This window comes from Vulpes vulpes, chromosome 9 (assembly GCF_048418805.1).
Source record: "Vulpes vulpes isolate BD-2025 chromosome 9, VulVul3, whole genome shotgun sequence".
Taxonomy (NCBI): domain Eukaryota; kingdom Metazoa; phylum Chordata; class Mammalia; order Carnivora; family Canidae; genus Vulpes; species Vulpes vulpes.
In genome coordinates, this window is record NC_132788.1 from 85991510 (window position 1) to 86014992 (window position 23483).

Sequence of the window (23483 nt, forward strand, 5' to 3'; positions counted from 1 at the left end):
TAACCAAAATAGTTGAAAACAGGTGCCCAAACAAAAACTTGTACATGAATGTTCGTAGGAGCATTATTCATAAGTCAAAATGTGGAAACAACCCAAACGTCCATTTGGATAAACAAAATGAATAGAATATATTCAGCCATACAAAGGAATGAAGTACTGATACTTAAAACATGGAAGAGTTTTAAAAACATTAAGGTAATTAAAGGCAAGCCAGTCTCAAAAGGCTGAAATATCCAAAATAAAGAAATCCATTGAGGCAGAAAGCACATTAGTAGTTGCCAGTGTCTGGAGGGGAGGAGGAAATAAGGCATGGCTATTTAATGGGTCAGAATTTCTTTTTGGGGTGATGCAAATGTTTTGGAAATAGGGATAATGGTTGCCCAACGCTGTGAATGTACTAAATGCACTGGAATCATACATCTTAAAACGGTTAATCTTATGTGAATTTCACTACAATTAAAAAAAAATATTTTGGTGTTATTTCAAAAGTCTTATTGTTCTCAAGTTAGTGCTAAAAAATCACCCAATATGGTCTAGTACCTTCAATGCTAAAAGCATGTGCTTTCTCATTAAGTGGGACCACAAAATTTGATTACCCAAATCAGTTAAAACATCTTAAAATTGTTTCGTTCCCTAAATGAAATCTAGGTGTTTCCTTCTAGTACTAGAGTAAAATACGAAAACTTTCAAAATATTTAAATGTTTTTGAATTATGATTAGAGAATTAGTGTTGGCTATAATTTAAGAGGAAAGATTTTCCCTATTTGTGTTGTCATGTGGATTTTATGATAAACTAGTAATGCAGATCTTTAACTTGCATTAATACGGATTTTGGTTTCCCCTCAAACCAGGTTGTAAAGAAGCTCTGCCTATGTTTCACAGTTTGAGAATAGGAAATCTAATGGTGTCACCCTCCACCAGGAAGATCTTCCTATGATGTTCTTTGGACCCTCTCCCTTGTACTATTTCTCAGATACATCTCCAAACTGAAACCACCACACCATTCTGATAATCAGGCCTTAGTTCTCTCAGAAAAGTCACCACCCACTGAAATACTTGGAAATTTGAATTTTGATATTCAGAATTTTAAAGAACATCACCTTACAGCCAGAAATGATTTTTTTGCTAATAATTTATGAACTACCAGAGCATGCCTGCAGTGGATACTATTGAAGAGTTCATTTAACAGGACAGTGTTCTATATAATAGCCTTTTAAAATCAATAACATGACATTTTGCAATGTTAATTCCTAAGGCAAAAACTTGTGACATCATAAAATGGGTTCACCAGAGAAAGAGGTCCTACACTTTCCACACTTTATTAAATGCATTTAAAAATCCAAATGTAAAAGAAAAATTCAATCACAAAGATGGCTTTAAGCACATAAACATTTCCGAATAACATTTCATTCTAACTCATGAATACAAGGTAATTCTGGTATCCTATTTGTTCAATTTTCTTAGTGTTCCCCACCTTTGGACTCCAATTATACTAATATTTCTGTATACTGGAGATATGATCAGAGTATATGGCAAATCACAATATCCTACACATTGTACTATTCTGAAATGCTGGTATATAATCTGATCATACTGTTTAGTTAGTAAATATAAAATATAAAGATTCAGGACATGGAATGCTTAATGTGAGTAGTTCTTCTGACCGAGTTCAATCTAGTTAGCCATAGTGCTAATACAGAATCCGAAGGTTTTCCTTATGGGTATGAGTATGTTACACTTTCTTCTTCAAAATGTTTCTCAACTTTTTGCTTCTACAAACTTTGTTTTTTCTCAAGTTATTTTAAGGTCCTGTCAACATGTTTGAAAGCAGACCAAAAACACATTTTAAAAAGGAAGAAAATATGTATTTTGCAAAAGAATAAAGATTCTGGCTTTGATATATTCATGTATTTGTAAACTGATGTTAAATAAAATGCTCTCAAAAATGTTATTTAGGAAGGCACAATTCGGTAGCATCAATTTTTCATTTATAGCTTTTTCTAAATAAGATCCCAAGAAACTGCCACTTTTAATTTTTCCCTTCCAGTATTTTAAGTACTTCAAGGTTCAAACTGAACTAAGTAAAACTCATTTTCAAACTTGCTAAGAGTTAACAATACATTGGATAGTGAATGGAATATGAAATACAGCCTACTTTATCAAAAAGACAAAAGTTATTATGGTACTGGGTTTAGAGATTAGTAAAGAATTTGGGACAAAAGCTCTCATGACTGGAAAATTAGAACTCTTCTTCATGTAGATGGGCTTTTAATATCTAAGCTATAGAAACTAAATGCCGAAATATGAGATGAAACTAAATGCAGAAATATGAGATATTATAGTTATCCTGAACATCAAAAAGTAACAGCTAATACATTACAAATTAGGTATGGTATTAATTGAGTTAGAAGAGCCGTTACCACCCTAGGCTAGAAACTAATCAGTAAAACTGTAATTTCTAATTTTAAAGTCTGGCTTCATATTTAAATTCTTTTTACAGTATATAAATTATATATACAATATTTTCCTATAACTCAAATTATAATGCTCAAGTCTATGAAAAAGTTTATTTCAGAAATGCTCAAAAGCCCCACAACTTTCTCCTTTTTATAAAAACCAACAATTTCAAAAATACTTCCAACACAGAAATGCTCAATGGTTCACCCAAAATGTCAAGCCCCATCAGTAGGCAGTTTCACATAAAGTAATCTATTATGCTGTCCTCTGGAATATCATATGGTCAAATACCCTATTGATTTATGAACATCTTTCATGGGCAAGATTAAAGAAAACGGGATCAGGTTGATTATGTTGCTATTTACTTTGAATACTAAATTGTGCTTGCATCCTAAAAGTTCAAATGAGCTACAGTTAAAGAACACAAATGTCCATTTGTACCATACACTAAGGAGTAAAATCCTAAAAATAACAATGAAAATGGCTTATGAGAAAGTAAAGATGAGAAGCAGTAACAATTGGTGATGGCATATTTTAATTGTTAAAGCTCTAAAGTTGCATTAAATTGTTAACCAAGTTGAGGTAGAGGTAGACTCTAATGTTACTCCTTTCATGTGTTAGACACTGGCTTCTCACTTTAACTGGTATGCATTTCCCCCTAATTATATAAACATGATTTGATTTGAAATGTGCTATGATAGAAAAATTAAAGGATCATTCAAATTTTTTTTACAAAATTCTGAACTCCTAGCTAAAAAAAAAAAGGTACTTATAAAAAAATGTACATAATTCAATGTTCTTCCTGGGAATTATAAATATATTTGTTTTTCCTTCAAACAGGAAAAAAAGGAAAAGTGGAAAAACTGCAAATATTATCAACAGTTGTGTAATGAAGACACTAGAACTAGAATACCATTTTGCCTTGGTGTCAGTCTAGTTTTCCTCTTTGAAGGTTACACATAGTTCTGATTCATATTAAATTCCTATTAAAGCAGACTTAAATTACATTAAACAAATCTATTTCCATTTTAAATCACATACAAGTGCTATGTGATCAGAGGGGTGAGAAACACTAGGTAAGGCCTGGTGGGTGGTAACTTCTTCATGACTAGGTAACGGAATCACCTGTTCCACTTCTAGAGCATTTAAGTCAATGAAAATGTAATCCAGGCATCCATGAAAACCACCAACATAATTTGTGTAAGCAGGTTCCCCACAAGCACTTTTCAGTTTGAAGAAATGGGAAAGGGACATATTGCACCGTTCCTCCTCCCCATTGGAAGCCCAGTCTTCGTGATCCTCTGGAATGCTGCCATTGACAACAAAATGATACATTCCTGTCGATGGGGTACTATTAAAGTCTCCACAAAATATAACTGGTATGCCAGGATACAGGTCACATGAGACATGTCGAATGTGAGCCAAGGCTACTGCCATTTGAATGAGACGAATGTACCCACCTGTGAATACAGAAAACACTAATGTTAAGAACTTTTAAATGACCAGTTACCATGATATATAGCATATCTAAAAGTCGCTAAAGGAGTAGATATTAAGTTATAACAAGAGGGATGGCTGGGTGGCTCAGTGGTTCAGCGTCTGCCTTCGCCTCAGGGCTTGATCCTGGAGTGCCAGGATCGAGTCCCATTTTGGGCTTCCTGCATGGAGCCTGCTTCTCCCTCTGCCTGTGTCTCTGCCTCTCTCTGTGTCTCACATGAATAAATAAATAAAATCTTTTAAGAAAAAAGTTATCACAAGGAAAAAGTTATTTTTTTGGCTCTGAGGTGATGGATATTTAACTAAACTTATGGCAATCATTTTGCAATATATGTAAATCATTATGCTGTACCTATATTTAAACCTATAGGATGCAGTTATGACAATTGTCACCCAATGAGGTACAATTAATTATACCTCAAAAAAACTGAAAAAAGATGTGTGTAAACAACCTTATTGACCTTAAGTTACCCATGTTTTTTACGTCACTTGTGAAAACCACTAAAACCTACCTTTTGGATGCCAGTAGAGATGGGTATTAGCAACACATATCCTTTTAGAAGAGTCCTTTGTAGACTGAAGAACAGAAACCTAAAATAAGCAAAGTGCCAAGAATTCAGTTGTTAACTGTCAATCTCCTGAATATTTTTAAAAAATCTAAGCCTATATGATGAACCAACATTTCATAACCTACCCTGACTGGAAAGTATGATCACAATTATGAAATTTAACTTTTGCAAGAAGTTTTAGGATGCACATGAATATAGGATTCAGCATACCATGTATAAATAACTGTCCAATATATACAGCTTTGGAGCTAGACCCACCTAGATGGAATACCTATTTACAGCAGTGTCACATGGAGAGAGACTTTCTTCCTAAGTCAGCTTGGTCACTGGTTAAAGGCACTATCATCCACCTCAAGGCGGACTGTTGTATGGATTCAACTGAAATGAGCTTACACAGGTGAATGAAACACACTGGGTGCTCAAAAAAAAAAGTAGCTACTCAAATCTTACTATGAACAAAACCAGTTATCTGAAAACTCTGGACAAATATAAAAATAACATGTTTTTAAAAACTAAGGCAGCTTATGTATTGCCTGGGTGGTTCAGTTAAGCGTCTGCCCTTGGCTCAGGTCATGCTCCTGGGGTCCTGAGATCCAGCCCATCTCCCTCTCTGACTCTCCACTCAGCAAGGAGCCTGCTTCTCCCTTTCCCTCTGCTGCTCCCCTTGTTTGTGCTCTGTCAAACAAAGAAAATCTTTAATAAAAACTAAGGCAGCCGGTAGCCCGGGTGGGTCAGTGGTTTAGCACCACCTTCAGCCCAGGGTGTGATCCTGGAGGTCCGGGATGGGGACCCACATCCGGCTCCCTGCATGGAGCCTGCTTCTCCTTCTGCCTGTCTCTGCCTCTCTGTGTGTCTCTCATGGATAAATAAATAAAAATCTAAAAAAACCCACAAAACAAATGGAAAGATCTCATTAAGACAAAACAAAAACAAACAAAAACCCAAAGCAGCTTAACACCCTGGTCAGTGATGATGAAATATATAATTAACTGGGTAAAAATCCTTGCCCTCCACTTGTGTGAACTTGGATAAATAAACTTAGCCATCTGCTTTAAAATATGTCAGCACAGTGCTTGGCAAGTAGTAAGAAATTACTAGTTATTACTATATTCTTGTATTCAGCATGTGTCTCTCCCAATAGACTAAGCACCATGAAGGTCTCTTGTTAAAAGCAATCTGCAGAGTGCCTGGAACACTAAAAGTGCTCAGTATTTGCTCAAAGAATGAATGAAAGCTAACTTTTGTGCTGAAGATACAAGAGCAAACACCCTTCAGTAAAACCTGAAGTCTTGCAGGGCCCTAAAGACCCACCGGTCTGTAAAGACCATGGCAGAGGTACTTCACCTGGAGGACAGACGATCTCTGGAGTACTCTCTCCTGCGCAGATGGGTACACCACTAGCTTCTCCAGCAGTTCTTTGTGAAGTGGGTCGGACTCCAGGGCTTCATGGAAAGAAATGTCATGCTGGCTGAGAAGAGTGAATTTGGCTTTTCGGTAGAAAGTAGCCAGGCCTTCGTGCTGCTTGATTCTAAACACGCCTTCCAGTCCGAAGGCCTCGAGGGCCGGCACCAAGCTGTCGGTAAACACGTTGCGATCAACCTCTTGCAAACAGATGAGGTCAGCGTTGTAGCCGGTGAGCTCCTTCTGGATAAGGTTCTGACGGTAGTCGAGCTCCAGAGCATAAGGGGCACAGTACGGGTACAGGACGCTCCTCGAAAACTCAGTCTGGGCGTACGTGTCGGCCAGGAGGTTGTACGACACTGTGCGGATTAGAGAGTTGTCCGTCACCTTCTTGGTGTAGAGATGCCGGTGGTCAAAGGTGCAGGTGCCAGGCCCAGCCTCCACGGGACACACGCTTTCCAACTCCCTGCTTGGCCCCAAGCGCTGCCCATTGCCTGGGGTGCAATGAAGCTTGAGTCGTAGACCGATGTCAGCATTGGACGGCGTGTAGACGCGCTCGTTGACACCCGTCTCCGTCCAACTAGGAGAGGGTGAAGAGGGAGACAATGACGAGGGGCCCCCGCCCTCAGGCTCTGCCGCTCCGGGTTTGGCTTCCTTGTACCAGCGGAAGAGGGAGCTGGCGGGGTCCCCAAATTCGAGGCTGAGCTTGGGGCAAACCGGGAAGCCGGCCATGATGTAGCGTGGCAACTGCAGCTCGGTGAAGGCCGGCGGGTTGCGCTCCACCTTGTACTTGACATCGCCGATCTGCAGCACCGCACCGTCCTGCCAGGCGTCCACGTTGAGCACATCTTCCGCCACTGCCTCCTCCCGGTAGTACAGCTTCACCACCGGCTCGCAGGCCGCGGCCGGCTCGGGCCCGGGCCCCGGCCCCGCACAGGCCACGCCGCCACTTGCATTTGGCCGGTTCTTCCGGCTCTTCTTGGCGGCAGCCGCCTTGGCGTGGCCTTTGAGGGCGTTGGTTGCGATGCGGCTGAGGGCCCGACCCAGAGGCTCGCTCTGGTCGCGCTGCATGTTCTTGTGGCTGCCGTCGGCCAGCGCGAACGACAGGCTTAGCTTAGGCTCCGAGGGCACGCAACGCACTACAGCGCGCTCCATGGCGCCCGCCGCCGCCTCCGTCGCCGCCGCCGCCGCCTCGGCCCGAGTGTGCCGCTCCACCGCCGTGCGGACCCCACGAAGCGCGGCGCGGGAGCCTGGGAGCCTCCACATGAACCTGGTAGCCTGGCGGCCGCCAAGCGTCACATAAAGACTGAGAAGGTGCAGCCTCCGGCTCGGAGATCCATTCAGTCCGGCAACTTCCGGTTGGGGCGGAGAGAATGCCGGATGCTCCTGCTCTGCACTTTCGCCAGGGCGGTTTACTCCTTTTTCCTCCCCCCTCCGTAAGCCACGCCTGTCTTTAATCCCTCCCAGTTTAATCTTTATCTTAGAATCCAGCCATAAAGCGTGGAAAATCAAGAAACTATAGAGGTGCCAGAGGGAAATATTAGATTTACTGTTTTTTTGTTTGTTTGTTTGTTTGTTTTTTAATCGAAAGTGCAGTTATGGGACTGAAGGCGAGGCGCGCCAAGCCGGAAGTCGCTGGGGCGTTGTCAAGGGTTCCGCTTCCCGCGGGAAGGAGGCGCTTTCTGTGGAGTCCAGCCGCCTGCCTTGTCCTCGAGCGCCGGGACGTTAAGCTGCGCGAGGGCGTGGAGAACTCCTCCGGGATTGCCGGCCTGGCCGCGGCCGTGGGAAGCGTTGCCCAGCTCCTCTCCACAGCGGTCTCACTGCTGCTCGTCTCTTCCGAGGTGTGGGTGCGTTCGCCTCAGGCTGACCCAGCGCAGACCCAGGGAGGCCCTCTTTGTGGTACTTCGTAACCACGAGCGTTATCCAAGAATGACCCTGGAGGGAGCGGAGACGGCTTCTGTGGTTACGAGGTCCGGAGTGATTAAGTTCCCTGCTCAAGGTCACCCAGACGAGGCGGGAGACTGAGAACGGCCAGTAAGAGGAAATGAGAAGTGTAGCTTCACTGGGCAGCAAATGCAGAAAGTATTTCAAGAGTGATTTTTGTGTTGCATAGAATGAATAATCGGTGATTACCTGAAAAACAAACAAACAAACAATACAACCTTGAAGATTCAAAGACAAATTGAGAAATCACTTATGTCCGTAAATGATCTATTTGTATCCACTGTTACCTTATCCTACAACTAGAATGCTTGTCTGGAATTCTAGCATGAATGATTTTATATTTATTCATGAGGGACGCAGAGAGAGAGAGAGAGAGAGAGGGGCAGAGACACAGGCAGAGGGAGAAGCAGGCCCCATCCTGGGTCTCCAGGGTCACGCCCTGGGCTGAAGGGAGGCGCTAAACCGCCGAGCCACCCGGGGATCCCTGAAAACAGGCATTTTGAACTGTGTTCTAAAAGGATGAATTTTGCAATTACTTGAAATTTGTATTTCTGTTCTCCACTCCTACCTACCTACCAAATATTTAATACGGTGACTGGGTACTGATAGTGTATATGCAGTTCGAGGCTACAATATTAGATATAAAAGTCATTGCTTTGTATCAACTGACTAACCTAGGAAGAAAGAAAATAAGTCTTGGTAGTCCAGTTGATAGTACCTCATTTAGCAAATAGGAGTTTTGAAATCCACAGCATTTTCCTTCATGCAGCCTTGCAGAACTCAGACTTAAATCAGCCTATTTATATATATAAAGATAGAAGCCCTACCAGAAAAATGTGAGTTTCCTTCAGTCAAACCGATCTCATTTAACAATTAGCAGTCTTTTTTTTTTTTTTTTTTAAGATCTTATTTATTTATTCATAGACACACACAGAGAGAGGCAGAGACAGGGAGAGGGAGAAGAAGGCTCCATGCAGGGAGCCCAATGTGGGACTTATCCCGGGTCTCCAGGATCACACCCCAGGCTGCAGGCAGCGCCAAACCACTGCACCACCAGGGCTGCCCCAACAATTAGTCTTTTTTTTTTTTTTTTAATTTTTATTTATTTATGATAGTCACACACACAGAGAGAGAGAGGCAGAGACACAGGCAGAGGGAGAAGCAGGCTCCATGCACCAGGAGCCCGACGTGGGATTCAATCCGGGGACTCCAGGATCGCGCCCTGGGCCAAAGGCTAGCGCCAAACCGCTGCGCCACCCAGGGATCCCATCATAGTTTTGAGACAGTGCCTATACGTGTCATACTTCTCTTAGTTTATATATATATAATCATATATATAAAATATTATTTTATGAAAGAGTAAAACATACCCATGTTTTACTTCTGTAGCTTACTTCTGCTTCTATGCAAACACAAACACTTATTTTTTTTTTAAGATTTTATTGATTTATTCATGAGAGACACAGCGAGAGAGAGGCAGAGAGAGAAGCAGGCTCCATGCAGGGAGCCCAATGTGGGACTCGATCCTACGTTTTCAGGATCACATCCTGGGCTGAAGGCAGGCACTCAACTGATGAGCCACCCAGGCCTCCCACTTATGAACATATACTTTCCTCCTATTTGTTTACACAAACAGGAATATAGTATACCCATGGTTCAGTACTTTCCTCTTTTTGAAAGAGGATTTCAACTACCTCCGTTTTGATCTCAAACTTTCTAATTAAGTTCTTCCTTCCAGCTTATCTCTTTACACAGGCCAAAGACCCTGCAGGTGTATCTTGTGGTAGGAACCAAAACTACTCCCTCAAGCAGTAAGAATTGCTGAGCCAGCAAGTCCCCACCTCTAGACCATGATCCTTCTGGCCTTTACTGCCCACCTGCATGTATCCCTGACCTTTGTTCCACATTTACCTGGTGTAAACCTAGAGGTATTGTCAGTACTTCAGAGACTATCTTTGAGGCCACTGGTATTGGCCTTAGTGAAATAAATTCCTTTCTTGTTTGACCACCATTCATCTGTCTGCCTTTGGAGTTTGTCTGGGATGGGTGGTCAAACCTGGTCTGTTTGGGACCCTCAGAGCCATGTGCTCTTGCACTCTTGTGCCGCAGCTAAATTTTCACTATCTTGTCAATTCTTTCAAGAGAAAGTGAATGAAAGTCACAATTTCTCACAAAAAATGTGATTAGAACTTTAACAGATTTGAAAATAATACATGTCAAAAAAAATACATAAGTCATGTGTTTGAAGCTCTATTTTTATGAGGCTAAATTATAATTATATACATTATACAATTAAAATTTGAAGTCAGAAGACTGAACCAATACTATGCTTCCCCTGATACCAAAAGCTAATAAAAATCATTTTATTCTGCCATTCTCAGTTCCTATCAAGAAACACAAGCTAACTTTAATCAAAAGCTTAAGGTTGGTGGAGTTTTCTTGTTACTTATACATATATCTGCAAACATTAGCATGTGAAGACTAGTTTCTTGTGATTACCTTCACCTTGGTTAATAACAATGGTAGATAACAGTATAGATTATTATACCTTTATCTTTTTTACTTACGGTCAACATGATACTATAGTTTTGAGTGATAGTGCTCAGAAGTTTTGAGTAGTACCAGGTGATACTACTTCATGGTAATCTGCTACTTCCTTATAAATTCAAAATTTGATCATTTTCATTTGCTTTCTATTTAGAGAACCAGTATCTTTGTTTCCTTAACATTTTAAAATTTTTCCAGTTTTTAAAATTTATTTATTTTAAAATATAGAGAGAGCAAGAGAAAGCACAAGCAAGGGGGAACAGCAAGCAGAGGGAGAGGGAGAAGCAGGCTCCCCACTGAGCAAGGACCCTGTTGCGGGGCTTGATTCCAGGACCCTGGGATGATAACCTGAGCCAAAGGCAGACACTTAACCGACTGAGCTACACGGGTGCCCCAATTTTTCCAGGTTTATTGAGATATTATTCACTTAAAACTGTAGTAGTCCATGGTGTATGATGTAATGATTTAATAATATATACATATGATTACCACAAAAATTTAGTTAACATCCATCACTCCATAGTTATATTTTTAAGATCTACTCTTAGCAACTTTAAAATCTATAATACAGTATTGTTAACCATATTCACCATGATGTACATTATATTCCCAGAACTTTATCTTATAATTGGAAGTTTTTACCTTTTTGACCACCTTTACCCATTCTTTTCATTCCCCTGCCCTCCACCCTTTTCTCCCTCCTCTGGCAACCACCAATATGTTCAGTTTCTTTTTTCAGATTCTACATACAAGTGAGGTGATGCAGTAATTATCTTTGTATGACTTATTTCACTTAGCATAATACCCTCAATGTCTATCCATGTTATCACAGCAGGATTTCCTTTCTTGTAGCTGAGTAATATTCCAATATCTATGTCTATATCTGTCTATTTATACCACATATTGCTTATTCATTTATCTTAGGTTGCTTCCATGTCTTGGCTGTTGTAATGCTACAGTGAACATGGGGGTGCAGATAGTGATTGTTTCCTTTAGATACTCAATGTAATGTATATAATGTAAAACCTAGAGCTAGAGGAAAATATAGGAGACCGTGACCTCATCTGTCTTTCATAGATAATAATCTCAAAAGCATGGCCCATAAAGAAAAAATTATTTTAAGTTTGATTTTATAAATATTGAAGACTTTTGGAGGCACCTGGGTGGCTCAGTCAGTTAAGCAACTGACTGACTTTCAGCTCAGGTTATGATTCCAGGGTCCTGGAATGGAGCCCCACACATTGGGCTCCTTGCTCAGGGCAGAGTCGGCTGGATTCTCCATCTCTCTCTGACCCCCTCTTCTCTCTCTCTCTAATAAAATAAATCTTCAAAAAAATTGAAGACTTTTGCTCTTCAGAAGGCACCAATAAGAAAATGAAAAGCTGTACATCAAGAGAATGTGTTTGCAAATTATAAAGAACTCCTAACTATAAAAAGTTAAATAATCCAATTTAAAAATGGAAAAAAATTTGAATAAACATTTTATCAAAAAAAGATACATTAGCAGATAATAAGCACATGAAAATGATGAAAGATAGTTGGAAGGCAGGCAGGCAGGTACAAGCCCCCCAACCTCTATTCCCCGTCCCCTGCCCTAAGAGGAAACCATCCTTAAAAGGATTTTACCCCACCCTGGATGGAGCCCTCCACCCTTTCCCATGTGATAGGTGACAAAAACCTGATAGGATGACAGGCACAGGAAGGGTTAATCAGATTTAAATAGCCTGCTTGGGGATCCCTGGGTGGGCTCAGCGGTTTAGCGCCTGCCTTTGGCCTGGGGCGTGATCCTGGAGTCCTGGGATCAAGTCCCACACTGGGCTCTCGAGTGGAGCCTACTTCTCCCTCTGCCTGTGTCTCTGCCTCCTTCTCTCTCTCTGTCTCTCATGGATGAATAAATAAAATCTTTAAAAAAATAAAATAAAACAGCCTACTAACAAGCCCATAAAAACCCCTAGACTGCAGCCCCAGTGGCACAGCGGTTTAGAGCCGCCTGCAGCCCAGGGTGTGATCCTGGAGACCCGGGATCCAGTCCCACGTCGGGCTCCCTGCCTGGGGCCTGCTTCTCCCTCTGCCTGTGTCTCTGCCTTTCTCTCTGTGTGTGTGTCTCTCATGAATAAATAAATAAAATCTTAAAAAAAAAAAACCCTAGACTTAGAAACTGGTGGTAACCCTCTGGGGTCCCCTCTCTTTCAGTCTTTGTACTATCATTCAATAAACCTTGCTTTGCTGCCTACCACTGTCTGGTCTACCTCTTCATTCTTAGGTGTGACCAAGAACCATGGGTACCAATGGAGAAAAAAAATCCTAAAACAAAAGGTGTTCAGCATCATTAGTATTTAGGGAAATGCAAATTAAAAACACAATGAGATACTACTATATGTCCACTAAAATGGCTGCAATAAAAAAGATACACAATACCAAGTGTTGGCAAAGACACAGGAAAGTTGGAACCCTTATATGTTGCTGGTAGGAATATAAAATCTTTCAGCCACTTTGGAAAACAGTTCTAACAGTTTGACAGTTCTTAAAAGGTTAAACATAGACTTACCATTCAACCCAGTAGTTCCATTCTAGGTTTCTGTTGATGAGAAACAGAAATGTATGTTCATCCTAACACCCGTACATGAATGTTCATGTCAGGGTTATTTATAATGGCCCCAAACTGGAAGCGCAATCCAAACATCCATCAACTGGTGAATGGATAAACCAAATATGATATATCCATATAATGGAAGACTATTCGATAAAAACGAACTTCTGTTACATACCTCACATGGGTGAACCTCAAACATGTTATTAAGTGGAAGAAGCCAAATACAATGTGGAGGCCGAGAAAAATTAAGGCCATCCTAGCTAAAGTTTAGCATTAGCACAAGTACAGCCATCTTAGGCCCCTGTGAATAAGAGCTGAACTTTTACAGGAAAAACTGCAGAATGTCCTTGGCAGGGAATCCCATATCAGAAAGACAACAGAGACCACGCCTGTGGTAGAAAGCCCCATATTAGAATGAGAAAAGAGCTCAATGCCCTTGAAAGCCCCATATCAGATTGTAAACAGAACTTGAGAAATTTCTCCACCCCTTCTGAAAATCCCCTAGACCAGCCTATAAAAAACCCAGCTGTAACCCACTTCGGGGTCCAAGTCCGTGCTCTGCTGTGTCGGGTATACCTGGACCCAAGCTCGAGCTTGCTAATAAACCCTCGCGCGCTTGCATCGGTATTGGCTCCTTGGTAGTTTCTCGGATTCCCAATCTTGGGCACAACATACAAAAGACTACATAATTTTTTATTCCATTTATATGAAATTTTCAGAACTTACAAACCTATAGAGGCCAAAAGCAAACCAGTGGTTGCTTGGGGCTGGGAGTGAGAGTGGGGATTCACTGCATATAGCCCTAGGGAACTTCTTGAAGTGATTGAAATGTTTTAAATCTGGATCTTGGTAATGGTTGTATAGTTTTCTATATTTACTAAGGAAATCATTGAATTATATAATTTAAAATGGTAAAAATGTTTAGTACCTAAATTATACCTATATAAAGCTGTTTAAAAAGAGATATACAAAAAATAAAAACAAAAGAAATACACATTGTTATTAGGCTATAATGAGGCAAGCAGAACCAGTAGATTATACATATCCCCTATATTTATCCAGATATATGTACTGAGAGATATATATATATATAAGCTAATATAAATATATATATATTTAAAATTATTGCAAGGAATTAGCTTATGTAGTTGTGGGAACTGGCTAAGCAAGTCCAAGATCTTAGGGCAGGCTGTCAGAAAGGGAAGATCCAGAGATGAGAGCAATTATAAACCTAGCGGCTGTTTAGAGTCTGACTCAGTGCATGCCTAAACCTTTTCTTTAAAAGGATTTCCACTGATTGAGTCAGTCCCACCCAGATACTCTCCCTACTTTAACATCAATTTACTAGGATTTGAATTTCATTTACAAAGTCTCTTTATTGCAGCACCAGATTAGTGTTTAACTGAATAACTGAACTGTGAGAGGTTGTGGGTATGATGCAAAAGACTTCTGTCTTCCCTTAAATCTAGTTTATAGTTTAGCCTAAGAAAACCATCCTGTACTTATACCAGTATTTTGTTTTCTACAGAAAGACGGTTTACTTTTAAAAGCAACGAGGATGTTTTAACTTGTTTGTGCACTCACCCGAATGATGTTTTTAGAAGACCTACTATGTGGTAGACATAGGAATGTAACTTGTACTCTTAAAAAAAAATTCTTTACATGATGACTGGCACTCTATGTCAAATTGCTCAAATATTTGTTGAATGAATATACCATCAATACACCACCAGGACTTACTCATCCCCAATTTTATTTATGCACGTGGTATTTGTGTAGGCTATCAGTTTAGATGGAGTATCCATTGTACAGCCTCTCAAAGCAGTTTCACATTTCTGTCTCTGAGCATACCTGTAAATTGACACACCTTAACCTTTTTTTGCCAAGGATTTCCTGAAGGAAAAGTAATATATAAACAAATACCAAATACAGAAAGAAGAAAAATTATGTTGCTGATTATTTAAGGGAAGTCACCATGGTAACATTTGAAGAAGACTTTATCCTCCTCTGAGAGCTTTTACATAAATCTATTTTCCAACTCATCCAAGTTTCCAATATTGCAGTTTTCGACAACTTGAAGATCCGGATTCCCTGGACTTCTTCTAAGGGAAAGCAGTTAGGTTAAAAACAAAACAAAACAAAAACCTCATTCCTCCACCCTCCGTTCTTAATGGATTAGTAATGAATTGAGTAATGAGCTATTGCCGCTCGCAGCTCAGCAACTGCCTCTCCAGGCAACCTCTACCGGGTCTCTCCAGCCGCTACCGGGACAGTTTCCATGGCGACAACTTTGTTTATACACTGCAGGCGGACAGCCCAGCTCGTCGGGAGCGGTGGGATTCCCGAGGTTTCAGCCCTCGTGTCCCTTCTTCCTTTCGCCAGAGGAGAAGCTAACTGAACCTTTCCCTCTCTGCGCAGCCGGGAGTAGTGAAAGGCCATCAGATAGGTACTTCCTTGACTTCAGTTTTTTTCTCACTCCTCTCCCAGAGTCGGAGATCTCTAACTGGGTGCCGGCAGAAATACTCTTTTTTCAAGGCAAGACTCTCCCAATTTCTGCGGGCTTCCGCGGCGAACGCAGTTGGTATCACAGTTAATTATTCATTTACATGACATTTTAGACTTTCTATGCAAAAAGTATGCCTATTTTTTGCTTGATCATTGTATCACTTCCTAGGAAGGTAGCAAGACTAAGGTACAATATTGGTGTTTAAAAATGTTGATGGTGTCAAACATCAGCTTTTTTGGGAACAGGGTTATACCTCAACAACTGGATTTTATTGTTGTGGTGGTAGTGGTGGTTTAGATTTTAAGGAAAAATGTGAACCCAGAATTTTAGGACTTGTAGGGGTATTTAGAGGGCATCTAATCCAGTTCCTTAACTTCATGCATGGGAAAACTGAAACCCTAACTGGGAAGTGACTGGTTTCATTTCTTCAAAGCAAGTGGGATGTAGACCTGTAACAAGAATCCCTGCCCAAACCTCAACTGTCATTCTTTAGACTAATATCATACTTGGGAAGAAGATCTCAAAAATCTGGAATTTTTGGTACTGATAGCTAAGATATTGTTATAAGTATATTGAGGCTAACATTTACAATAATGGTTTTATGGGCTTTTTCTCCTCATAGTATAAAATATTTTAATCTTCAGGAGATCAACATGTCAGATCCAAACAAAGCTGCCATCGCAGCAGAAAAGGAGGCTCTGAACTTGAAGTTACCTCCCATTGTGCGCCCCCCTGAAGACATAGGTGTTGACACATCAGCACAAAGTAAATTGCTGAATTACAGAAGATCTAAGGAGCAGCAGAAGACAATTAATCAGTTAGTGTAAGTAGCATATTGGAAATACATCTTTTATGGAGTTGAAGTGAAATGATTAGTGTTCATAGTCTCATGAAAAGCTTTAACTATGTAGGTTGTTCATGGGCAAAATACCATTTTCAAATTCAATTAGGGAAACAAAAAAGTAATCACCTTAATAAATGTTACATATCACTATATATATGTTATATGTCACTATATATATAGATATATATGTCTATATATGTCACTATATCTATAGTTAATATAGTGCTTATGCTAATTACTGCTTACTCTAAGCATTGTTTTTATCACTTCACCTGTACTTCTCACAACTACCTTCTATGATGGGGGTACTATTCTTATCTCTATTTTTAAAAAATATTTTATTTATTTATTCATCAGTGACACAGAGAGAGAGAGAGAGGCAGAGATGTAGGCAGAGGGAGAAGCAGGCTCCCTGTGGGAACCCTGATGCAGGACTCAATCTTAGGACCCTGGGATTGTGCCTTGAGCCAAAAGCAGATGCTCAACCACTGAGCCACCCAGGTGCTCCTCTTACCTCTATTTTATAAATGTAGGTTTACTCAATGTTTTAGTATACTTAGAGATTAAAGAAATGCCTTAGGAATTACATATTGCTTTTACTCCAAAACCTTTCATAATCTCACATTGTTATGTTGAACTACTTGCAGTTCCATGAATATATTCTATTTTTCACAGTTTGGTGAAAAATAAATTTCATAATTACTCCCTGCAGTTTCCTTCACTTGAAAGTATTTGTCTGCCTGAATATTTATACTAGTTCTTTAAGGCTTAGTTTTTGGATCACCTTCTCTAGAAAGTCTTCTCCTAATGCCCTTCGTACAGCTTTAGCTTTTTCTTTATATTTCTCTTACATCAGTTTATTTAGCAATATTACCTACCAACTGTTAAACAGACACTGTGCTTGTTACTAGGGAGACCAAAGAGATCACAACAGAAGGGATCGTGTCTTTATATTCTGGTAAGAAAGACAGATAGTGGACATTTAAAAACAAATAATCAAAAAGAGTATGTTAGCCTTTTAGTAGTGATGGATACTATGATGATATAAGATTGTGGGGTAGAGAGTGATGGGGAAGTTGTCTCAAGCAACATCACAGGAAAATCCTATGGAGATGATATTTAAGTAGAAATCTAAAGAGTAAGAAGCTGAAGTGTAGGGGTGGTTTAGTCAGTTAAACATCTGCTTTTGGCTCAGGTCTTGATCCTGGAGTCCTGGGATTGAGCCCTGGGTTGGGCTCCCTGTTCAGTGGGGAGCCTGCTTCTCTCTCTCCTTCTGCCATTCCCCCTGCTTGAATGCATTCCCTCTTTCTCTAGGTCAAATAAATAAATAAAATCTTAAAAAAAAAAGAAAAGAAAAGAGTAAGAAGCTTTTCATTTAAATAAACATGGGAATAGCTCTCTAGCAAAGGGGATAACAAGTGTTGAAAGCCCTGAATATGAATGCTTTTGTGTGTTCTAGGAGCTGACAAAGGCCAGTGGAGCCTGGGGAAGAGTGGTGTATCAGGTGAAGCTGGACAGAAAGTGAGAGTGAAAGGGTTTTTAAGCCATGCTAATGAAGGGCAGAGTGTGAATGGCTTTTTAAGACATGATAATGAATCCAGATTCCACTTTAAGTACAATGAAGGCCAACAAAATGTTTTAAACTAGGACATGACATGAAATTCAACTTACATTTAAAAATATCACTCTGGCTATTAAGAATAGACTGAAGTGGAAGGAAGAGGGCAAGAGTAGAGGGAAACAAGGAGACCAGGTAGGATGATTTTGTAGTAACATAGGTGAGAGCTTTCAGTGGCTTGAATAAGTCTGGAGACAGTGGAGGAGAGAATTAGATTTATAGGGGATAGGTTTGTCTTTTTTTTTTTTTTTAAGATTTATTTATTTATTCAGAGAGAGAGAGAGAGAAAGGCAGAGACACAGGCAGAGGGAGAAGCAGGCTCCATGCAGGAAGCCTGATGTGGGACTTGATCCCGGGTCTCCAGGATCACACCCCAGGCTGCAGGAGGTGCCAAACCGCTGCGCCATCGGGGCTGCCCAGGGGATAGGTTTGGATCCAGAATCAGTAGGACTTGCTATTGGATTGGCTTTGGTAACAAGGTGAATGGTAGGGTCTATAGACAATCAGAAGTCCAGGAGATGGGGGAGGTAAGTTTTGAAGGTTAGGTACTTATCTGACATCTAAGGGGAAATATGTTAAGTAGGCAGCTGGATATAAGAGAAGAGGTTTAGGCTAAAGATACAAATTTGGGAGTCAGCAGAATGTAGACAATTGTTAAAGCTATGAGGAATAGTTCAAATCACCTAGAGATGGTAAAAATTGAGAGGAGAAGATAGCTCAGGACTAAGCCTTTAGGAATTATAATTATTTGTTTTTTAAAGATTTTATTTATGAATGAGAGAGAGAGAGAGGAGGAGCAGAGAGAGAGGGACAAGGAGACTTCAAGCTGAATTTGGAGCTCAGTGCAGGGCTTGATCCCACAACCCTGAGATCGTGACCTGGGCTGAAATCAAGAGTCAAATGCCCAACTGACTGAGCCACACAGGCACCCCAGAAATGATAATATTTAGATGTTGGGTACAGAAGGGTCAATCAGCAAATAGATCGAGGAAGTGTGACTTTCTCAACAACATGGTATATTATTGTGTCTTTGTTGCTATTCTCTTCCACTAACTTTGGCATCCTTAAGGGCAGGTCTCTCAACACAAAGCACAGTATCTGGCATGTTATTGTTGGTGCATTGAATGAGTGAATAAAGGAATTTTTTAAAGAGGAACCTAAGTCTTGTGCTTTCTACAGATGTTCAAGTAGTACCTCTCTCATTTGGGTGCTTAATAAAAAATAGTCTCAGAATTACCTGAAGCATAGTGCTGTATTAATACTGAGATTAGAATTGCCATGTGTTTATTTAGGATAAATGCATTTGTGATGAAAGATTTTTATACCAGAAACACATTTTTCTGGATGACTATGGATTTTGTGATTCTCTGGTCTTACTGATCTACCTATTACACAATAGGAACGTAGATTTCCCTGTTTCAAAGTCTGTTAATAGAGAGAGCTCCAGGACTGAGGTAGGATGTAAGGTGTCCTGGGCAGAACTGGGCCCCTTCTGTGACCAGTGCCTGGGAACAGTTGGCTGAGGAAAAAAAAAATTATTTTGTAGCTTCTGGAGTCCCAGGAATGAGTCACTTCTTCCTTGACCACTATCTCCGTCTTGATTCAGACCAACCTTTCTCTCCTTCACTTCATGTGGTCTCTCACACAGTTGCTTTGAAATTATACAATTTTTGTTTATTTGTTTTTGACTGTCAACACACAAAGCAAAAACAGAGAACAAAAAGGTTCACTTTTATATTCTTCCCAGCTCTTTTTATTTATAACCGGTAGGAGAAAACACACTCCAGGAAATTGTTGCTATCTTAAAGGGTAGCTTTATATATAAAGAGCTCAAGGAGGTCAAGCATATTTTTGTTGGGATGATTACAGTGCAAGTCGGCTGTAGCTAGCATACCATATTACCATACTAGCCTACCAAAGTATGAGGCAAATTCCTTGAAAGTGTGGATCAGCGAGAGCTAGGCTATTCAGGGAAATAATGACAGATGAAAGGAAGTCTGGTTGGGGCCTTGATGATTCACAAAGAAAAAAGGAAGGAGGATATTCCAGTCACATTTTCTACTTTATGTGAAAAAGCATTTGGAATTTTAGTTTAGTCAGGCTCAATAAGAGTCAACATGGAAATGAGACTACTCAAAGCTAATTCAGGTGTGCCTGGCTGGCTCAATAGAGCTTGGAACGCTTGATCTTGTGGTCAAGAGTTCAAGCTCCACATTGGGCTTAGAGCCTACTTAAAAAAAAATCGAGTTTCATGTTAGACTGCTTTGATAAATGTAACATGTCTAGAATGCATGATAGAAAATTTTCGCTCTGCACTGATTAAACAACATCTGGTATTCTAGGGTCACACTTTAAGAGGTATGTTGATAAACCATAATAGGCATGGAAGAGAGAGGAATTTTGAAAAACTATCTCATTTGAAGGAGGCTTATCTGCTTAATGGGTAAGAGTATAGACTGGCATCAGACTGGCCTGAGTTCATATCCTGTCTCTGCAGCTTATCAGCCATGCGTGAATTTGGCAAGTTAAGTAACTTTGCTTATCTTCATCTTTCTGTCTGTAAGATGGAGATAAGAATAGTGCTATTGTCAGGATTTTTGTGGGAGTTAAATGAGATCTATGCACTTAAGGTCTTAAGTCAATGCCTAAAACATAATAAGCTCACCACAAGTGGTAACTTTTATTGACAAATAGTTGAAAGAACTGGATAGGTATCATTAAGTTTCAGAAGGGTAACAGAAAAAGAATATACTTTTTGTATATAGCTCTGGAGAACAAAAGTTACAAGGATATAACTCAATATAAAAATTCTGTTTCTAAGGATATAGGCCAGGGCACCTGGGTGGCTTAGTTGGTTAAGCATCTGCCCTTGAATCACGTCATGATCCTGGGGTCATGGGATTGAGTCCCGCATTGGGCTCCCTGCTCAGCAGGGAACTTGCTTCTCCCTTTCCCCATCTGTTTGTGCTCTCTCTTGCTATTTCTCTCTCTCTCTCCCTCAAATAAATAAATAAAATCTTAAAAAAAAAAAACAAGAATATAGTTAGCTGACAGTAAATTGGTCTACCTCAGAAAGTGATGAATGTCATCCCCGTTACTCATCTCTGGGTACAACTTGATATTTTTGAGAGGATTCATGCATCAAATAAGGTACTGAATTAGATACACAAGATTTTTTTCCAAATCCACAGGTATTTATGGACCTTGATGGACACTAAGTGTTGTAGTTAGAGCAGTGAGCAACAGACATGGCCTTTGTTTCTCTGGAACTTAACCGTCTATGCTTTTATGGTTTAGGTGGCCATCTTTTCTTTGAAATTTCTTTTGGTTCTCCTGCCTCTCTGACCACGTCTCTTTTTCCTCCTTCAATTGTGTTTTTTTCTTATTCTTGTCAAGGTTGGCATCCTCCAATCTTCCTTTTCAGGTCTCTTCTTTTCCTTGTATACTCTCTCCTTTGGCCATCTCCCCCAGTGTACCTTTGCAAACTGATGGATTTATCTTCCTACAAATGTTTCCATGCTCAAAAACTCTCAGCAATTCTCCACTGTGATTGAATTAAAAAAAAAAAAACCCTGCTCTTTGAGGCCCTTAGTTGGATATTCCAGTCTATTTCTCCAAATTAATTTCCATTTGGTCCCATAACCAATGAGCATATTGGACAATTCCCTACTACTCCCTATTTTTTCCTTTGATCATTTCCTTGACTTCCTGTTCCTTAGGAGAGTCTTGTTTATTCAGATCTATCTACCCAGGAAAACTACATCTTCACCTGAAATCCCTTCCTCTGTTTAAACTCATCGTAAAAGCTAACTTTTTCATGTAGCCTTTAGAGACACCTCCAGGTCGAAGTGAACTTGTTCCTTCCTCTGAACCATCAGGGTCCCATAAAAGGCATATGGTACCTGTTTTTATCTCCTCACCCTTTCAGCTTATCAATTCCTTGAGGTTTGTTGCTGTTATATTTTTAATAAAACCTAGAGGGGATGCTTGTATGGTTCAGTGGTTGAATGTCTTCGGCTTAGGGCATGATCCTGGGGTCCTGGGATCGAGACCCACATTGGGTTCCCCATGGGGAGCCTGCTTCTCCCACTGCCTATGTCTTTGCCTCTCTCTCTGCGTCTCTCATGAATGAATAAATAAAATCTTAAAAAAAAAAACAAAACACCAAACCTAGTAGAGTGCTTGCATAATATGAGCATTCAATAAATTTTCAATAAATATGTGACAGATGGATTAGATGATATAACTTTATTTTATGGATGATAAATTCCTATGTTCAAATTGTTAAAAAATTTTTTTAAAGATTTTATTTATTTATCTGAGAGAGAGAGAGAGAGAGAGAGAGAGAGAGAGAACATAAGCAGGGGGAGAAGCAGAAAGAGAAGCAGACTCCCTACTGAATAGAGAACCCGCTGACACGGGGCTCTATCCCAAGACCCTGGGATCATGACCTGAGCCAAAGGCAAATGCTTAACCCACTGAGCCACCCAGGCCACCCTCTGTTCAAACTATTTATCAAGTACCTACTATGTGACCAAGTACTGTTCTGAGCATTAGGGGCAAGGCAATGAATAAAATAGTCTACAACATATAATATGTCAAATGATGGTAAGTTCTATGAAGCAAGGTAAGTAAGGACAAAAAGATTGGATAGTGAAGGAAGTGCTACTTAATATAAGGGGTAAGCAAAGGGGAATGCCTGGGTGGCTCAGCGGTTGAGCATCTGTCTGCCTTTGGCTCAGGGCGTGATCCTGGAGTCCTGGAATCAAGACCCACATCGGGCTTCCTGTATGGAGTCTGCTTCTCCCTCTGCCTGTGTCTCTGCCTCTCTCTCTGTCTCTCATGAATAAATAAATAAAGTCTTAAAAAAAAGGGGGGTAAGCTAAGCCTTCTCTGACAAGGTGGCTTTTGAACGGGGACAATACATATGAGGGCCTACTAGGCATCAGGATTAAATTAAAATTTGTAAGTTTGAATTGAAAAAAATTTGATTTTTATTTTTAGTCTCATTCATTTACAGTAGACATGAATAATTTGAAAATTAAAGTCTTGGGATACCTGGGTGTCTCAGCAATTGAGTGTCTGCCTTTGACTTAGGGCGTGATCCCAGGTCTGGGGATCCTGTCCTGCATCAGGCTCTCTGCAAGGAGGCTGCTTCTCCCTCCATGTCTCTGCTTTTCTCTCTGTGTCTCTCATGAATAAATATATAAAATCTTAAAAAAAAGAGAAAATTTAAGTCTCATTGATAATGACTATTGGGATTTGTTTCTTATAGAAAATTCAGTAAGATAAAGAAGTCTTGAGTATCTCTTCCATAAGTATAATTGAAAAGATGTTCAAATTGTAATATTTTATTATTATTATTTAAGTAAACTCTACCCCCAATGTGGGACTTGAACTTATGACCCCAAGGTCAAGACTCAGCCAGGCACCCCAAAATTGTGATATTTTAATAATATATCCTAATGTTGTCTTCAAGAGAGGTAGACATTTTTTATAACTATAAA

The 23483-nt window shown here is 40.1% G+C and overlaps 2 protein-coding genes across 2 annotated transcripts in view; one reads left to right on the plus strand and one right to left on the minus strand.

Moving 5' to 3' along the window:
* Positions 1 to 1303: 1303 nt before the first annotated feature.
* On the minus strand, positions 1304 to 7306 carry PDE12 (phosphodiesterase 12). The gene is made up of 3 exons (XM_025985973.2): positions 5868 to 7306; positions 4467 to 4545; positions 1304 to 3917 (listed from the first exon to the last, which is right to left on the minus strand). Exons 1-3 carry the CDS (start codon positions 7188 to 7190, stop codon positions 3475 to 3477), a joined length of 1845 nt encoding a protein of 614 aa, XP_025841758.2. The 5' UTR covers positions 7191 to 7306; the 3' UTR covers positions 1304 to 3474.
* A 7980-nt stretch (positions 7307 to 15286) lies between these two features.
* Positions 15287 to 23483, plus strand: part of DNAH12 (dynein axonemal heavy chain 12) — a 214828-nt gene continuing 206631 nt past the window's right edge. Inside the window, exons 1-2 of the mRNA XM_025984090.2 lie at positions 15287 to 15454; positions 16159 to 16337. Of these exons, the coding sequence (XP_025839875.2) occupies positions 16168 to 16337 (170 nt within the window). The 5' untranslated portion in view covers positions 15287 to 15454; positions 16159 to 16167. The remainder of the gene's footprint in view (positions 15455 to 16158; positions 16338 to 23483) is intronic.